This window comes from Perca flavescens, chromosome 11 (assembly GCF_004354835.1).
Source record: "Perca flavescens isolate YP-PL-M2 chromosome 11, PFLA_1.0, whole genome shotgun sequence".
Lineage (NCBI taxonomy): Eukaryota > Metazoa > Chordata > Actinopteri > Perciformes > Percidae > Perca > Perca flavescens.
In genome coordinates this window covers 32477547-32496041 of record NC_041341.1, presented here as the reverse complement: position 1 = coordinate 32496041, position 18495 = coordinate 32477547, and the positions used below count along the sequence as shown (strand labels likewise).

The 18495-nt window shown below is 40.5% G+C and overlaps 1 protein-coding gene across 7 annotated transcripts in view; it reads left to right on the top strand.

The window, feature by feature from the left end:
- tns1b (tensin 1b) overlaps positions 1-18495 on the top strand; it is a 217505-nt gene that overhangs the window by 39017 nt on the left and 159993 nt on the right. For all 7 annotated transcript variants that reach the window (XM_028590951.1, XM_028590956.1, XM_028590947.1 and 4 more), the window contains exon 2: positions 5368-5482. In XM_028590951.1, coding sequence (XP_028446752.1) covers positions 5368-5482 — 115 coding nt within the window. The remainder of the gene's footprint in view (positions 1-5367; positions 5483-18495) is intronic.

The window sequence follows — 18495 nt, the reverse complement described above, 5'->3', positions numbered from 1 at the left end:
AAAAGCGTTTAAAGAGGGTGTTCCCCTAACACCTGCCTGCGGCTGGGTCATATTCATTCTGACAGTATTGACGCCTTTTATGTTGACAGTTGATTCCTGAAGAGTCTGGAAGTGAAACCAGAGGATTGTTTTTGGTCAAAACACAGCTTGTGCCTTGTCTCGTTCAAGAGGTATTGATTCCCACAAAGTGGTGTCATTTTGACAGGATAAAAGAGTAAAGATGAAGTCCCGCTTAAAACGCAGAAGTTGTGACTGACAGAAACACACTCACCCACAATTACTGCACACACTCAAAGTACCAATAAACCCACTTATCACCGCTTTCAAATCCCCTGAAATCCATATCCAGATTCCCAACCCAGCAGGTGCCAGCCGGAGCCTTGGCATGGCGGCGCCTTGAAAAACGCCGAGCGTGGATGCCAGGCAGAGACCTCCAGCCCTCCCCAGAAAAGCCCCCTTGCCAACATGGCGCGTCCTGCACAGCCATGGCCATTATTTCAGCCTAACTAGATTAGGCTAATCATGTTATGTAGTGGTAAGGCGTAGCCGGGAGATGGAATGAAGGCTCGGCTGTCCTGCTGTTGCCATGTGGCTCTGAAATACAAACACTGAACTCTCACGTAGAGCTTGATAAACACCAGAGGTAATGTCTGCGTTTTTGCCCTCCAGATGAGCGCATGGATTGTGGAAAAACCACCAATTTTGAGAATCTGTGATGTATTATATGCATTATTCAGGGCACCGTACTGCAGAATCTCAATGCTTTTCGAATATTTTAGAAAGGTTTCTGTTAAGTGAAATACAATGAGAGTTTTCTTACACATCTTCTGCTTGCAAAAAGTCCACTTATTGTAGCTGACTTTTCTTTCAGCGCCTCCACGAGGTTGACAGTTTTAGTTTTTCAGTGACGTGTCTCACCACTTTTGGAGGGCTTCCATGGTTCCCAGCTGGTGAATCTTAATGACTTTGGTGATCATTTAACTTTTCCTCTAGCGCCATCATTGGGTCAAAACTCTAATATGTCCATTTCTTTGGTTTTATGACCATATACCTGCAAAACTAAAGACCCATCAGCCTCAGGCAGCTGTACTTTTTGTGAAGTGCTAACATGTTGGCATGCTAACACACTAAACTGAAGATGGTGAGCGTGGTAAACATTAAACCTGATAAACATCAGCCTGTTAGCATTGTGATTGTGGGCATGATAGCATGCTAATGTTAGTGGGTAGTGAGTACAGCCTCACGCAGAAACTAACATGGCTGTAGACTCTTAGTCTGGTTTTATAAGCGCCCTCATTGTGTCTGAAGTCCATTACAGTCGGCTGGGAACTTCTTAAAACATAGTCTAAACACTCTTGTAAGATAGATAAAGGAAGATAAAGGTTTTCTACGAACAAATAAAGTAACCCAAGGATATGTTTTATTCTTCTCCTATTCGTTAGTTTGTCTATTTCAAAGAAGAAGTGGATTCCCAAAACAGTTAAAAGAGGCAATCCACAGATGTTACACATGGAGATCAGTTGAACAGTTGTATAAAGTCTTCTTGAATGACATGGCACATACCAGTCATGGAAGGTCCAATGAAAGACACTATTGAGTTGCATTATGGTAATTGTAGCTTGAGCCTTATTAGGGACTATAAGTCAGGATACCTCTGCCTTTGGTGCATACATTTTTAACATTCTGTTTTTACAAGTTCCCCAACCCTACAGTGAAGAAATGCAGTCCTAAAATGCTGTTATTCCCTCTCTAAAGGAGCTGTGTTGGTGGGGGTATGTTTCGGGTACCGGTGAGACTATGAAATATGATCCAGGAAGTCCAGTTTGAGTAATGGATCCGTGGGTTTGAAGGCTTATTCGATACCAAAACATTGCACAGCGGTTTAAAATAATTTGAGGAAAGATTTTACAACTCTTGCAAATTATAATGTTAACTATCATTTTACCTTTTGTCGTGAAAACATGACAAAACAATCTACCAGTGCTGTGCACCTGCACCTTTTCAATTGAAATTAAGTTCAAATGGAGTCGCATTGTGTTGAGGCCATATTTGATCCAAGTTCAACTACGACTCAGCATCTTTCTTTCTTTTTTTTAAAGATTATTTGTTGGGTCTTTTTTCCTTTTACTCGATAGGGACAGTGATATACAGGAAAGAGAGGAGAAAAAGGGGGGATGACACGCAGCAAAGGGCCGCAGGTCGGATTCGAACACGGGCCTCTGCAAAGGACTCAGCCTACATGGGGGGGGCGCATGCTCTACTAGGTGAGCTAGGGGTTGCCCTGACTCAGCATCTTTCTGATGAAGCCCAACACGTTGGCAACCCACAGTCTATCCATGCAGTGCTCATGTCTGTCGAAACATGGCCGCAGTTATTAATATGCATCCACCTCCAAAAGACGCTCAATCCTACAATTCTGCCAATCTAACTCCCTGTCTGTGTTGTTCTTACAGGACGGCTACATTGCACGTCTAACATATGGAGAGCGGATGTTCCAAAGATACGCTTCCACTACTGTTTAATCAATGAAACTGGCTACACCGGCCACGAGAGTAGTGGGTAGTGGTCTGTATGCTCCGCGGAGATCTGCTCTACAAGCGTAAAAATAAGAAAAGTCTTCTATTTATATATTTTAAGCGAGGTGTGTGCGGCCCTTTTACAAAAAGAAATGGATCATCAAGTGCATGTCTAAATTAAACTACCGATATACAGGAAACAACTTAATGACTGTGAATGAGCATATTGGCAGCTGGGTTTGAGAGTTTCTGTTTTTATTTCTTGTTTCCTGTCACCTGCATCGTTTGAAAACAGCTGACAGTAAGCGCTGTGCCGACTCCAAAAAATGGAAGAAACAACAACAATCCTCACCGCCTCTGACGCACACAATCCTACGGTGCCATGTAATTTCTCCGATGCTCCGTTGTTCCGACCTCTCGATAACCCAAAAAATTGTCCTTGGTCCTACAGCCCACTAGTCCGACGTCCACCAGCGATATTATGAATCCCACTATGGCGACGCCAAGACCCGCCCTTCAATAGCATTTATTGGCCAGGCATCCATGCTTACGCAAGGTAACGTAAACCCATTTGTACAGGTCCTATCGCCTGACCAATCGGCTATCCTAACCTTAACCACTCGAGGTCAAATGCCTAACCCCAACCAATTGAGCTGCTTTGTAGGGCGGGGCTTGGCGTGGCCATAGTGGGGGACGTCGGACTAGTGGGCTGTAGGACCAAAGGGAATTTTTCGGGTTATTGAGAGGACGGAACAATGGAGCGTCGGAGAAATGGGCAGTCCCCCAATCCTACGCCACGTGTGTGCAGCAAGTGTAGCCAGTTCAAAGATACATTCCGCACATCCGCTCCGCTAACAGTCCGCATGCATTACGCGTTAAATGTAGCCAACGCGTTAGACTTGATCAAATTCCTCTTTTGCAGGCTGAGTAGTACTCCACATCACCAGCAAACGTTATTGTTAATGAGATGTTGAATATAACAACATGTAATGAGTCGGATTCCTTCACATCTGGATCTGTATGAAGGTCTCGGTATGAAGGCTATGTAATAAATGGATCCTGCCCTGGCTGGAAATAATGCATCATAAGGCTTTCCTTTCTTTCTGCTAAGTCAGTTCCTTCTGCTAATGACAGAGGAGACAGTCAGTGAATTGAGGAGTGAGGAAAGTCCAACAGATACTCTGTCTGGTTTATCATTCAAGTGCTACGTCAGCACTGTGATTGCACACCCTTGGCCACTTTTCCAACACGTTGCCTTTTAAGATTGATAAGAAGAGAAAAAAAGGTGTCATTAGTGGTTCTAAGTTACTGTGGCTGTTAGTCTTGGAATTCCTTCAGAACGGGAGCTGCTATACTTTCTTTGCAATGCTTTGATATTCTATGGTCTCCCTGTATTCCTGTGAGTAGTCCCCCAATATGCCAACCACATGGCCACTGTTAGCTGTGTCCAGCACACACACACACACACACACACACACACACACACACACACACACACACACACACACACACACACTTAATGGAAGCTTCATGGCTGGATGCTAAACTGGCACATCCTACATAGAAAACACATTTTTTCTCTTTAATTCCTGTATAGTACATATGTACATTAAGGACACTTAGGTTCATTAAAGACAGAAATGTTAGAAATATGTATGCATTGGAAGGCTTATGTTGGCCCTGTCTCTTCTGGTTCTTTATATTACTGTATAATCTTTAACTGTCACAGTCAAACAAGTAACCAAAATGGTTTTCATTTCATTCATTGTGTTATATGTGTATATCTGTGTGGGAGGGGGATTGTATCAAGCACTATTGGCCAGTTAATCTTTTATTCTATTCTTTGTCTCACTGATGCTGACTCTGTTAATTGGTTATTATGTAGGTTACGATAAATGCCATTTCACTGTATCTGGTCCAGTGTAAAACTATTGTGGCTAAGAACTTTTACAACATAATAACTATAATAATATAAATTTGGTTGTCTGGCTTGCAGGGGGATTCATTGGACCGCTATATCCCATAGGGCTGAACCTCAAAGTAAAAATTGGGACCAGCTGAGCAAATACACTACAGAGATGATGTCACATCTCCCCCATGGTCGGTCATTAGGGGGCAAATGGAAACGCGATGCAGGTTTCTCGTAAAGACACGGCAGGAAACAGTCAAACTTCCACAGCTTGACTTTTCTGTTTGCTCTCTCCAGCAATGCTGAATGCCAAGTCTACAAAGCAGACAGGAAAAGGTCTGGAGGCGGGTGATATACAGTAGAGGAAAAACAGCAGGCTGCAGACAGACACACAGGGATGTTTAACTGTCAGGGAGTTTCTCCATAGAGTTGCGTAACACACCTGCAAGAGGGGAAATGAGATGACAGGACAAAGGTTGGGCGTGGGTGGGAGGGAGAGGGTGAAAGAAAGAAGGGAAGTTACAGAGATTAAGCTGTTTTTCTCTTTTCGAGCTTTTGTTAGGCCAACCTAATCCCCTACAACCTTACTTCCTGGGTGAACTTTAGAGGACGTTTTGTAAGCATAGACCGCTGAAAGTTGTCATGATCTGGACGAGGTGTCACATCTGAGATGAATATGAGCATTGATGTATGTTTTATTTGTGTGACCAGGTTATTTTCACATACTGTATTGCAAATGAACTAAGAATGTGTTCTTTTTTTTTTTTGTGAAACACCTGCACTTAAAAAAAAAAAAGAAGAAGAAGAAGAAGAGAGAAACAAAAATGGTTCCAAACGACTCCCCTCACCTGGACTCATTGAAGTCCTGTCAGGTCACAACCCGTCAACACTAACATCCCACCTCTTTTTCTTCTTCTTTTCTTGTTGTCTTGGTCTCTGCAGCCGGAGGAGTTGGAGGCTCTTCATTCCCACACGTTCCGGGTGAAGACTTTCAAGAAGGCCAAGCACTGCAGCGTCTGTAAACTGACCATCAGCCAAGACGGACTCATCTGCCGAGGTCAGTCACCTGTCCTGGGTCTCCCACTGTAGCAACCCTTCTTGGTTTTGCTGACCTCTAGCGATTTAACTTCTCACCCTGCTACACTGATGTTCTTATTTTTTATTTTATTGTTTTCCAACTTTATTTGCATATCTTTACAAATAACATGTGATAGTATATAAATAAGGCAGTCATTTCCATTCAGTGAACATTAGGGCCGCGTATCGTTCAAAGATTTTCGATACCAATACTTTTTTTTCGATACCAATTTTATAAAATAAAAAGAAATTACAACATTACACATTATTAGATCTTGGTAGAAGCATGCTGCATGTTAATTGGCTCACTGACACTGATAAGATAAGGTATTGAAATTTGGTATTGAATGACGAGGCATTTTTCAATACTCCATGCTTTAGAGGCAAGAAAATATTGTATTTGGTACCCAGCCCTAGTGAGCATTACAACCTTGCATAATGATGATGTAGCATATATAAACTTCAGAAGAAAAGTACTTTAATATACAGTAAGAAAAAGGGAAAGTAAAAAATAAAACTATAAGAAATACAATAAATACCAAAAAAAATTGAATTGAAAGGTAGACTATATAATCACATTTCCTTGAAAACATCTCGTAGTACATCAGCTGTATAAATACTTTTCTTATGATCATTTGGATAGACTCAAAATAATTCCAAAATTCAATTCTGGCCGCGATTTTGAAAACTTATGGATGTGAAATTGTCATTGTTGTGCTGAAGGACGCAGTGACATCACTGCTGGCTTATAGGTGAAGAAATGTTCAACCAGAGAGAGCAGCAAAACATTGCTGTTCAGCCTGGTGTTCAGACCAGAATCTGTAAAGCTATTGTTTATTTAAAGATGACTATATGTCCCAGAGGCTCACGGCCACTTAGTGGTGTGGTCTGTTACAGCCGGTCAGCCTGAAAGAATTTCATCTCTGTGAGTGTCAATGGAGGCTTTTAGTGGCTGATTCTGTTGAAGTTCTTGCACAGCAAAACATGTTATTGAGAGGTGCATAGAATCAAAACCTTTGATTGTGCAACCTGTTCTCACTCCCAACTCGTCAAGTACTGACGCTTGGTAAGTGTCTCTCAGCGTCAGAAACCGAGGCAAAAAAATCACCCTTTATGGAACGCAGCATAGCAGTAGCTGTAAGATGGTATAAGGAGCGACAACGGTAGCGTATGAAAGACCGAAAATCCGTATAAGAAGGTATGGGTCTTTTACCCAGTAGCCCGTGGTTCGTGTCGTGTTCTTGTGCCCCGTGTCACTGAGATGTACATTTTGTAACCCCACCCACCATCTTTTCCTAAATCTAACTGTCCCGTTCTTGTGCCTCACGACCCAGAGCGTCGAAAAGTGATGCCAAGAGTCCTGACCCAGAGCATCTAAATATGACGCCAATCTATCCATCTATTGATCTATCTGTCTACAAATGTCTATCTATCCATCTATCCTTCGATCTATCTGTCTAACCTTCTATCTATCTATCTACAAATATCTATCTATCTAAAAATATATATCTATCCTTCTATCTGTCTAACCTTCTATCTATCTATCTACAAATACCTGTCTATCCATCTATCTTTCTATCTATCTGTCATCTATCTATCTATCTATAAATATCGATCTATCTATAAATATATATCTATCTATCTACAAATATCTATATCTATCTGTCTACAAATATCTGTATCTATCTATAAATATCTATCTATCTATCCATCCATCTATCTATCTATCTATCTATCTATCTATCCATCTATCTATCTATCTATCTATCTATCTATCCATCTATCCATCTATCCATCTATCTATCTATCTATCCATCCATCTATCTATCTATCCATCTATCTGTCTATCCATCTATCTGTCTATCCATCTATCTATCTATCCATATATCTATATATCCATCTATCTATCTATCTATCCATCTATCTATCTATCTATCTATAAATATCTATCTATCTATCCATCCATTTATCTATCTATCTATCCATCTATCTATCTAGCTATCAGCTCTAACTTGCTGGGACAACGTAGGCCCTATCTGTTACACCATCCATCAGTGGTCTGAATGAGGGTCATCTGAGGTTAGCCGGTGTCGTCTTAGTGTCAGGGTTTAGTCTGTGTAGTGACAGGAGGAAAAAGAAACCTCAGGAAGGCTAAAGGTTAACAGCTTCTCCATTTCCGTAATGGAGTTTACTGAAGAGGCAATGTAGTTGACTGATGATGATGAGTGATTTGCATAGTTTGATTGATGCAATCAGCTTTAGTAACAGAATAGAAACAATTTAAACATGTCTTCTGTTTTTTTAGAGTGTGTTTGTTGCTTTATTTAATGGTGCTGTATGAATATGTTATGGCCGGTTCATGAAAAAACACTTTCTGTTGTTGTATTTAACGTCACCTTATAATGGTTCCAGTATCAAGCAGTATTTTGTGCTTCTATTGTTTGTTTGTATTGGTCTATGCAGATGCCAGTTGGGTGAGATTGTGAAACAACCAACAATTGCAGGAAACTAAATGAGATTCAATAATAGACTTTAATGTGGTCACCATTTTCCCAACAGTCTACACGCAGTAAACCTCTCCCATCTGGTGCTCCAAATGGGTTAAAACAAAATCGACGAATAAATGACCCCGGTGTGCTCACCACATCATGTTGTAGTGGAAATGTCTGTTTTCAGACAGATAACGTCAAGTGAAACCATGCGGAAATGGCTGGATGTTTAGTTTGGCACACCACAGGGGGAATATTGAGCGGGTAGATGTTTGAAGGGCACTGCTTAGAAAAGCAAGAGCATTCTCTGCACATTGGTATCTTTTTACACTCTTGAAGGCTGTTTGACAGAATGACATTTATTTCTTGTGCTGTGCTGTGTGCAGGCCCATGTTAATGCTAGGGAAGTGGTCAATTTGACAGCTGTCAATGAAGTAATTTAACACACTTATTATGATACTGTAAAGTATGGATCCATCTGCTCTAGCTATTATGGGTACAGCTGGGTACATTTTAAGGTATTGACTAAAATAACCCAGTACCAAGTCGTACCAAAAAACTCTCCAGTCAAACGATACTTGCATTGGATCCTCATTGTACCCAGATCTGGAAAAAAAAAGACTATTTGTATGGTTTTGTTTGTAGCCAATCACTGCAAGCGTTCTACGATTTAATGCGACCTGTCACTGGCCCAAATAATATAAATATAGATACAGTTTTGTACAGTTATTTTAATACATATTTTAATAATTTGAACACTCGAATGCTTTTAATCACGTGGTTGGTTGGCATTGAACGAAGTAGAAACCCTAATTTCTCCGGGGTTGGTCCTTTTGCTCCACAATCACTGTTTCACATTCACACCTAAATGTTGCTCAGTGCACCCTCAGTCTGGTGTGGTTGCCACTGATCTGAGCATATGAAGTTTATGTGTCGTGCTCAAAGGCACCTTAGAGAAAGTAATGAAGGAGAGGCAAGCGTTTCCCTCTTTATTTATGCAGCCATTTCTCCTGCTGCTCCAGGGAATCAAACCAGCCTATTCATCCCAACCTTGCCTCTCTAACCTTTGGACCCCTTTAATGACCACATGCCATTTTTCAGCGATGATGCAGAATGAAAATCTGCGGAATTTAGCAGACTGTTGTTTCTGCCTGGGGCAGATATGTGTTAACAGTCTGAGTTTAATTTTCATTTTTGAACTGGCTTAAAATTCCGCGAAAAATTCAGAGCGAAATTCTGCGGCCGCAGATTCTGCGTGGCCCTGTTAATGACCAACACAGTACGTAGTCAGACATGGAATATGCTGTTGCTTCAGTTAAGCTACTTTCCTTCCTGTGGCTACATGCCAGTCTCAAGAAATTACAGGTTAATATCTTAATGACAGACAATGTGTTGTTACTATCTCTCGGAAAATACATAAGCCATACACCGAATACTGATGCAGCTGCATTCGGACGTCACGGTGCCTATCATTAGCACAGAGCTTGTCGTTTGAATCTCTGATTGTCTGGGAAAAGTGTAAAGTGACTGACTGCCCCCGCCTGCTTCTTTATCTACTGCTGAAAGAAAGGCTTATACAATGCGTGCAGTTCACCACCTGCATTTACTCTGTGATCTTACTGTGAGTCCAGATGTTGTTGTTGTTGTTGTTGTTCAGTCGGATGTGTGTGCCATTAAATCTTGACATCGGCGTCTTTGTTTTATATTCTCAGTGTGCTGCAGACAGCATTTTGCAAAAGCTTATTTGTTGACTTTATCATTTTCAAGAGTACCCGTCCTTCAGCCTCTAAAGCCTCACCAGTATTCATGGCCAAAAACCTAATTAAATCATTCTGTTTAATTCATGGGAAATAAATCATACCCTCCCATACTTACTAAATAGCAACATTTGAAAGTAAATAATCACTGCATTTTTAAAGTGATGGGCAATCGACTAAAGTTGCCGTTTCTTCTCGCCAAAAAAGGATTTGTTAAGTTTTTGGAATGAAAATGTTGTTTACATTTCGGTTAAGTTTCCATGAACTGCACAGGCTGTTGCTATCACTCTGTTCTGGATAAATAATGTTCAGTTGTGTGTGCAGACAGTCACTTAAATGGTCTCATAAAAACTGCACCTGGGACCATTATTTGCAGAACAGATTTATAGCAGAAATAAACCCTTATGACAAGGCTGCATTTAAGACTGTTCTGATTTCATTTACATCAGTTTGCTTCATGTCGTGTTGTCTGGGTTTGGTCGTGTGTGTGTGTGTGTGTGTGTGTGTGTGTGTGTGTGGGTGTGTGTGTGTGTGTGTGTGTGTGTGTGTGTGTGACAGATTTATGAGGACAGCATTTATATGAACAGCAGACGTCTAAAGCAGACATCAACCACTCTCTTTTTCTTTTTCTCTGTCTGTCTCTCTGACTCCTGATTAATTAAATACCCATTCCCCCAATTCCCATTAATTTAGTTTTATTGACATTCAGACAGAGCCAGGCTAGCTGTTTCCAGTGTTTTGCTAAGCTAAGCTAACCAGCAACCTTATATTCAACGGATAGATATAGGTTGTGCAAATTTTCCAATCAAACTCTCTGCCAGAAAGTACTGTAAATCACCTATGTCCAAAAATGTCAAAGTATTTGTTTGGGCATGTGACTGCTGTAGCAGCTAAGAAAATATGGGTTTACACCTAAAATAATTCCATAAGCTTCTATATGACGCACTAAAATACTATGGACATTCAACAATAAAATTAGTAATGTGTTGTAAGTAAACGATGAGACAGAATAATAGGATGATCCTACATATATAACACATGTATAAGTATAACCCAGAAATGTCTCACTTTGATAATAACATAAAGAGCCAAGCATGGGGAGGTTTAATGTTTTTATACCAAACCCTAATGTAAAATGATGGTGTTCTAAAAAATGCTAAGGTTTAGTATAAACACATTGAATATGTGCACACATACCAATCATAGGTCAAAATAGATCTGGGCAATATATCGATATTATATCGATATCGTGATATGATACTAGATATCGTCTTAGATTTTGGATATTGTAATATCGTAATATGGCATAAGTGTTGTCTTTTCCTGGTTTTAAAGGCTACATTACAGTAAAGTGATCTCATTTTCTGAACTTACCAGACTGTTCTAGCTGTTCTATTATTTGATTTTCCCCACTTAGTCATTATATCCACATTACTAATGATTATTTATCTAAAATCTCATTGTGTAAATATTTTGTGAAAGCACCAATAGTCAACACTACAATATCGTTGCAGTATCGATATCGAGGTATTTAGTCAAAATTCTCGTGATATTTGATTTTCTCCATATCGCCCAGCCCTAGGTCAAAACATGTTTAATTAGTCTGAATTATTAGGTCTGGCAATATGAGTTATGTAGTGCTAAACCTCGTCTGCACATGGGAAATCATATTGGTAGGATGTCTAAGTTTGAATCTGATCCTGATCTCATCATCATAATCTTATCATTATCCTAGTGATTACTGTATTTTGCAGATACAGTAAACCTAGTAACAAAAAAGAAAGAAAAGAGAACGAGGAAGGAACGGCGCCAGATCCCTTCAAAGAGCCCTAATTCCCATCACTAATTAAATCTATGGTATAGACAGATGCATCGATGATTTATGAGTGGGATCCAGCCGCTCCCTGCTGCTGCTGTTTACTAACACAGCCTCCACTCACATGCTCTGCTAATGACACAAGCCCTTGGACTTCCTCTCTCTGTAGCAGTTGCCAGGATACAAGGGGTTAGTTACTTTGACAATAGCATGTTGACGCAGGTCAGGACCGCAGTTTTCCAGTGAAAAATAAAATAAAAGGAAGGGCGCTCTTGGAGAACTGGCCCTGAGGGCAGGAACTTGCTTTTATATCCATTCACGGCAATGCAGTTCAGGCTAAATGGCTGGTTTGTGTGCAGGGGCAGGTCAACAGAGCGCTGTTGTTCCTTTAAAAGGTAAACAGAATGAGGATTTGGCCACAGATGATTCATATTTGTCATAGTTTATGAGGACACCTTATGTCTTTGTTTATAATTTGAGTTTGTCCCCAGAGCTGAATGAAAACACAAAAAGTGTAATTAGTTTTCTGCTACTTCACACAGCTGCTGCGTTTCACTTTTGTATAAAAAAAGGCATCATACAAGGCCATTGTTGCTCTAAGAAAAAAATCAAACCGCCTTCAAGAAAATTTAGAACTACTTTTCTGCAAAGGGTGTAGCTCATGTGCAACTGGATTGTCCTTGTTCTGGAGGAGCCACTGTAAACACAGATCTTCAAACCACAGTAGCAGGTGTGTGCGTGTGTGTGTGTTTGTGTGTGTGTGTGTGTGTGTGTGTGTGTGTGTGTGGGAGAGTGAAGGTTATCAAAGCTCTGTTCTTGACTGCTGAGCTCATGCAGCTGGCATGCTGCAAATCTCAATTAGGTTTATAACACAAACACACACGCAGAAGTGCTTTAGTATCATGCATTGGTGTCCCTAAGTTGTGAAAATATTGTGTTACTACAGTTCATATCTCACACAGACACACACACACACACACACACACACACACAAACACACACACACACACACACACACACACACACACACACACTCTGTCATTAGTCTAATAAGTGGACCAGATATGTGTGTGAACTAAGACAATAACTGAATCTGAGATGGATGAAGATGGCATATACTGGCTTTCTGTGGATGATGGATGGTGACTGTCTCCCAGTCTAATACCATTATTCTAATCTACTAAACGGAGCAGACAACCCTGCCATGGGACAGAGGCTCAGTTTGACTGGAAAACATGTTTGTGCCTATTTTGAGTATACATTCAGCTTTTACGTCATGCATGCTGACACAGTATCTGCCTGCATTTTGCCGTTTGACAAACACACATCTGTGTCACAAATAATGTGACCTGCAGTAAGTCCCCACGTTGGCAGCTCCAAAGCAGTTAGTGCAGTTAGGGGGCCACCTGTTGGATGAGTTAAATCATTGCAACTGAACTGTAGTTTAGTTTACTGTAAGAAGAAGAAGAAGAAGAAGAACCTCATTTATCCACACGGGGAAAATTAAAACGTTTTCCCTCTATTTTATTTACACACACCATAGGACCTGCAGTTGGAGAGATGTCAGAGCGAGGGGACTGTCCATGTGGTCAGGCGCCCCCTGAGCTGATACGGGTTCGGTGCCTTGCTCAAGGGCACCTTGGCAGTGCCCAGGAGGTGAACTGGCACCTTTCCAGCTACCAGTCCAAAGTCTATATTTGGTCCATGCAGAACTTGAACTGGCTACCGTTCCGTTCCCGAGCCAAGTCCCCACGGACTGAGCTACATATTGAATTGAAGTTGATTTATTGTTCAGCTCAACGTGTGTATGTCCAAGGCAAATTTAGGCGTCCGTCCCTTTTCAAATCTCACAGCTGTGTTTTTATTTGTTGGCTCTTTATTTGTACAGCAATCATAAAAAAAAGCAATCGTGAGATTTATTGTAAATTAATTCTGCAATCTACCCTTTGATTGTTTTCAGAATTCTATTTTAAACAATAAAATACACTATTCTCTTTTGCATGCAGTTTAACATAAAGTTATTTCAAATCCAAGCTGCTCCTAACTCACGCCTGTAGCTCATGTTCCAGCCACCAGGAGGCAGCAGAGCCCTTTGTCTCTCACCGAATACCTTTATTCGTCTGTTCAACTGCATCTGCTGCTGACTTACTGTATAGTTTGCATTTCCAAAATGTTCAGCTCAAAGCTGAACTTGTGCATGTTGTGTTATCCACATTTGCCGGGCTTAATTTGCTGTGTTTTTGGTAGCTGCAGCTTGGATCAATGGAAACAGCTGTTTCAACCAAACAATGTCAGACTAATACCCACAGTGACACAAAAAAAGACAGAACAGTCAACAAACAGAAGTCATGTTTTGTCAGGTCGAAGCAAACAAATGTCAGAGATCACAGAACGGTTCCATGGGAACTCTCACTCAGGCTTTATCCTGCTGTCCCGCGATGTGTTGGGAATCTCCCATGTTAGGAAAGCCTTAGCAGCTGGATGAAGGTGGGGCTTTACCCGCAGAAACCCAACACTGGCAGGGATTTTAGTTGGGAAAAATGTGTGGGCTGAATGATGACACCCCTATGTAAGTCCAATGATGGATAGTGATGATGACTAAGTGTCAATAATTACTAGCTTTTAATACTGCAGTGGGCGCAGAGAAAGACACAACAGAGTGTTAGAGAGAGGGTAAGCACATGCAATGTAAAACTTATTTTTCAGCTGTTTAGAAGAGAGGTTTAGTCATGTAAGGTCATCAGCTGTTTATAGTCACTTTTGTGGAACAGCTGAGTACCTCTAATAAGACTGTCTGTCTCAGAGGATATATTACATAACTTAAAAGCCCCGTGTGGCACTATACAGTACATACTCTACCCTCCAGTCAGGAGATAACTGGTTTGTTCACTTGCTACAGGATACATATATGTATATATTTAAAAGTTTAAAGGCCCCATATTGTAAAAAGTCTTTTGTTGACTATAAAGCAGGTGAAAGTATAAAAACGGTCAATCTACAGAGAAATGCACATCGAGCCGTCAGGACATCTGTACTATATATAGGTAGAAAGTGGCGTAGAGACGTCAAGAGTGCAGATGCTGAAGACCTGGAAACGCTGACCAATCAGAGCAGACTGGTCTTTTTTGGGAGGGGGTGCTTAAAGAGACAAAAAGTTATTTTATTTTATTTTATTTTTTTAAAGTAAAGCATTTCAGACAGGTAGTGTAGGTAGGGTCAGAATGAGAAAAATAATGTTTTTTTGAACATTTAAGCATGGAAACATATTCTAGTACAAGCCCAAAATATAAGTATGAACCTGAAAATGTGCACGATAGGACATATCATCATGCAAACAGGAAGAGCTAGTTGCTAAAGCAGCATGGCTTTCCATGGTACAGGTTCAACAAAATGTCAGGAAATACTGTACAGGCTAAAAACAAACAGGGCTCCTGGCTAACTCACTGTCTCCATGGCAACATTAAACTGTACTTCCTGTTTACATCACTCAAAACATGATGGGAATGGGAACCCTTGTGGGAAAATCTTGAAATATATTCATCCCATAAAAAAGCAAAACAACATGAGCCATGAATGTTAACCTTTTTAAAAACACTTTCATCAGTAAGACTCAGCATGCCGCATCAACATTGTACACATATCCCTAACACACACATGCTCTCCTCTATTAAATATACAATTATTTCCAATTGTGCATGTCTTTCTTAGTTTTTATTAATTTTTTTATAAAAACTGTCCTAGAACATGTATAGTGACACTGAGTTACAACATGATTTTGAGTAGCCCAATTTATCCAGAAAATAACCATTTGTTATGACTATTTTCTGTGCATGTGTAGCTAAGATAGTGACAGTGCTATGAGCCTGTGAATAAAAGAAGGAAAAAAGAGCAATTGTAGAGAATGATAATGGCCAACGTAAAAGCTTTAGAATGTGTTCAGGTATGACATACTGTATATAGAAACACACCGGCTTGTGTGTTGTGAACAATTTCGGCATGAGGTTTACAACCTGTAAATGGATTTTAATTACTGTCATTAAATGCAAGAATTAAGTAGGGAGTAAACCCATGGAAGCCTATCTGTTTTTAGCAAGTAGCATCAAACCTATGTAAGTTATTTAAGGAGGAGGAAACATTATTTTAAAATATAATTAAAAAAAATGGATTTTGGCCTTTGCTGGTAGTAGTTTTAGCTTACCATGAGCACCATCTGGACTCAATATGTATCCCTGTTATGTATTTCCACTTCATCACACATTAGGTAGGAGTAAAAAGGAGTTAGTGTGTGTCTGTACACAGGAGTGACGTACTGTGTATGTTAGTACACTGTGTTACACGTGTTGGTGCTCACGTGTTTTGTGATTGTGCATGAGTTAGTGAGAGTGAGGGGGGTGTGGGGGAGAGGAAATTCTCCAGCCCTGCCCTCTGATTGTGTTCAGTGTTGTAAGGGGGTTCAGCCCAGCCCTGTGGGAGTATACGCTCATTCCAAGGGACCAGGGGAAGGAAATCACCCAGCCTCAGTCACACACACCCCCACCTCTATCGTTCTCCCCCTTCGTCCCTCCCTCCGATGCTGTATAGCATACCACAGACGCAGAGTCAGATAGCAACTCGTGTTCCACACTCCTCATCATCTGCTCATTTTGACCAACTCCCATCCCTGCTGTCCTCTCATTTGCCTAATGATTGATGTGAGCACTTGTTGTACCCCCACTCTATTATTCATCCTTTCCGGGTTTTTTTCACCAACATCTTCTCTTCTTTCTGGCATCTCCTTTTCTCTCCTCTTCTTCCGTTCCTCATCATCACTGCTCTGCTTAGCCTCCCCTCCTCCCCCACCCCACCCACCTCCCTCCTTTCTTCCTTCCCTCCACCAGGAACATTTCTGCTCTGTTTATTCTCCAAAGCTCTAACTTCCTAACAAGGTAAAGCCTAACTCGAGTTCTCTGGGCTCGGCGCTTTCACACCCAATATGGAAGTCCTGCTTCTTCCCATGTGGCCCCAGGAGTGTTTATTGGGGATTCACGTGCTGGGAAAAGGAGCTGGACACTGTCCCGATGGACAGGCACATGTCTTCCATGCTTATCAAGCAAACAGCGTTTGAATGTTACATCTGTGAGAGCATTCCATATGACTTATGTCACACTAATGAAAAATATTTTGTACAGGCCCCAGTGTGCGTTCACTCTTGTGTCTTAATAGTTATACAAGTGTTGGAAAACGCTCCCGCACATGGGACCACCCCATCAGGACTTCACATGAAAGGCAAAGACGTTTTTCTAAAAACCTTTTTAAAATCTAAAAAACCCAACTCTTTAGTTTTAGTCATTTTTACATTTTCATCACTGGTGGAAGTAGTGCCAAAACAGTTACACAGTTTGTTGAACATTTTTGATAATCAGTAATCGTATATTCATCCAAGCAGAAATGCCAAATATGGCTGGTTCCTGTCACTTAAATTTAAGATTTAGCTGGTTTCTTAGTTTTATATCAATGTCAATGTCTGACGTCCGACGTCCAACAAAACAATGGTAACATTTGATGATGTTACCATGGGCTTTTGGAAATTGTGATGATCATTTTTCACTTTTTTGTGACATTTTTTGGACTCATTAATAATAATAAGCTATTTGATTAATCCCAAAAACAATATTCAAAATGTAGATGGAAAATAATGGAATGGAAATGTTATATGCCTTCTTTGTGGGTTCAGAAAAAAGAAAAGAAAGAAAGAAAATGCTTTGGAGCCTTGGTATATTCAACATTTGATTAGAAATGTGAAATGCTAACCTCATTCAGAGTATGTTGTTCCAATTCGAGTATAATGTAACGTGTTTCATTATGTTTGTCAAAGTCTGGACCCAATCTGTGCCCTGTGACACACTATGTGGGTCATGTTGTGTAGAAGAACTCCATTCGGTTTGACCCTGGGAACTCAAGTACTTTTGGAAGACTTGGAAATGTGTATCCCGGTAGGACTTCACGGTGCCACCCACATTTGAAGGCCTCTAATTAAGAAGTCAAACTGACTTTCAAATGTTACCCCCCAAGTGCAAATATAGTCTTGCGTGTGCCGAAATAGAAACTAACTGCACCATGATGTAATTACACATTTGGCTCTAAAGAGGTAGCTTCTCACTTTTCCCAGTTTCAGTATATGTCTGCACTCTTTGTCTACCAATTTAATGAAATATAAGTCTTATGTTCATCTAGATCAACAAATGAACCGTTTTACCAGTGACATGTCAGTCAAGTAAAGCATGTCTGTGGGTTACCTAAATACAAGTCTCCATAAAATGAAGGAATGAATGATGATGCTGTTTCTGTGGAAAGAAAGAAAAGAAAAAGAAATAAATGTCTGCTGGATAAGATCCAAGGCCCTGTGGCTGTTGGTTGACCCGAAGGTGCTCTGAACACTTAACCTTTGAACCAGAACCAAGGTTTACAAGAAGCTATGAAGTTGCAAAGACGTGATTTGAAAAAAAAAGATTAGTTAGCCATATTAAAAGGTCAAAAGGTCAAAACACAGACCAAGTCCAGGTCCACTAGAAGGGCATTCAGAGCATGCAGACCTCCGCCGAGGTCAGATGCCCTATCTTGCAGTGTTTACAAAGTGTAAAATGATTTGTGTAGCCGCCTAGAAATTCGGATTTGCTCCAAAATGTAATGGGTTCGGCCCACGCTACACATTTCCACCAAGTTTCATGAAAATCTGGCCAGTAGTTCTTCAGTAATCCTGCTGACAAACAGACAAAGGCAAATGTAAAAAGTGTTCATAATGGTTTAGCTAACCTAATAAACTCATCCGACCAGTCAGTCTGATGTCTGGGAGTCTCAGCTCTTTCCTTCTATATATGATAAGATATAATTCACATATTAAACTCCTATTAATTGTAAAAAATGAAAATAAAAGTGTTTATGGATTTGTCAT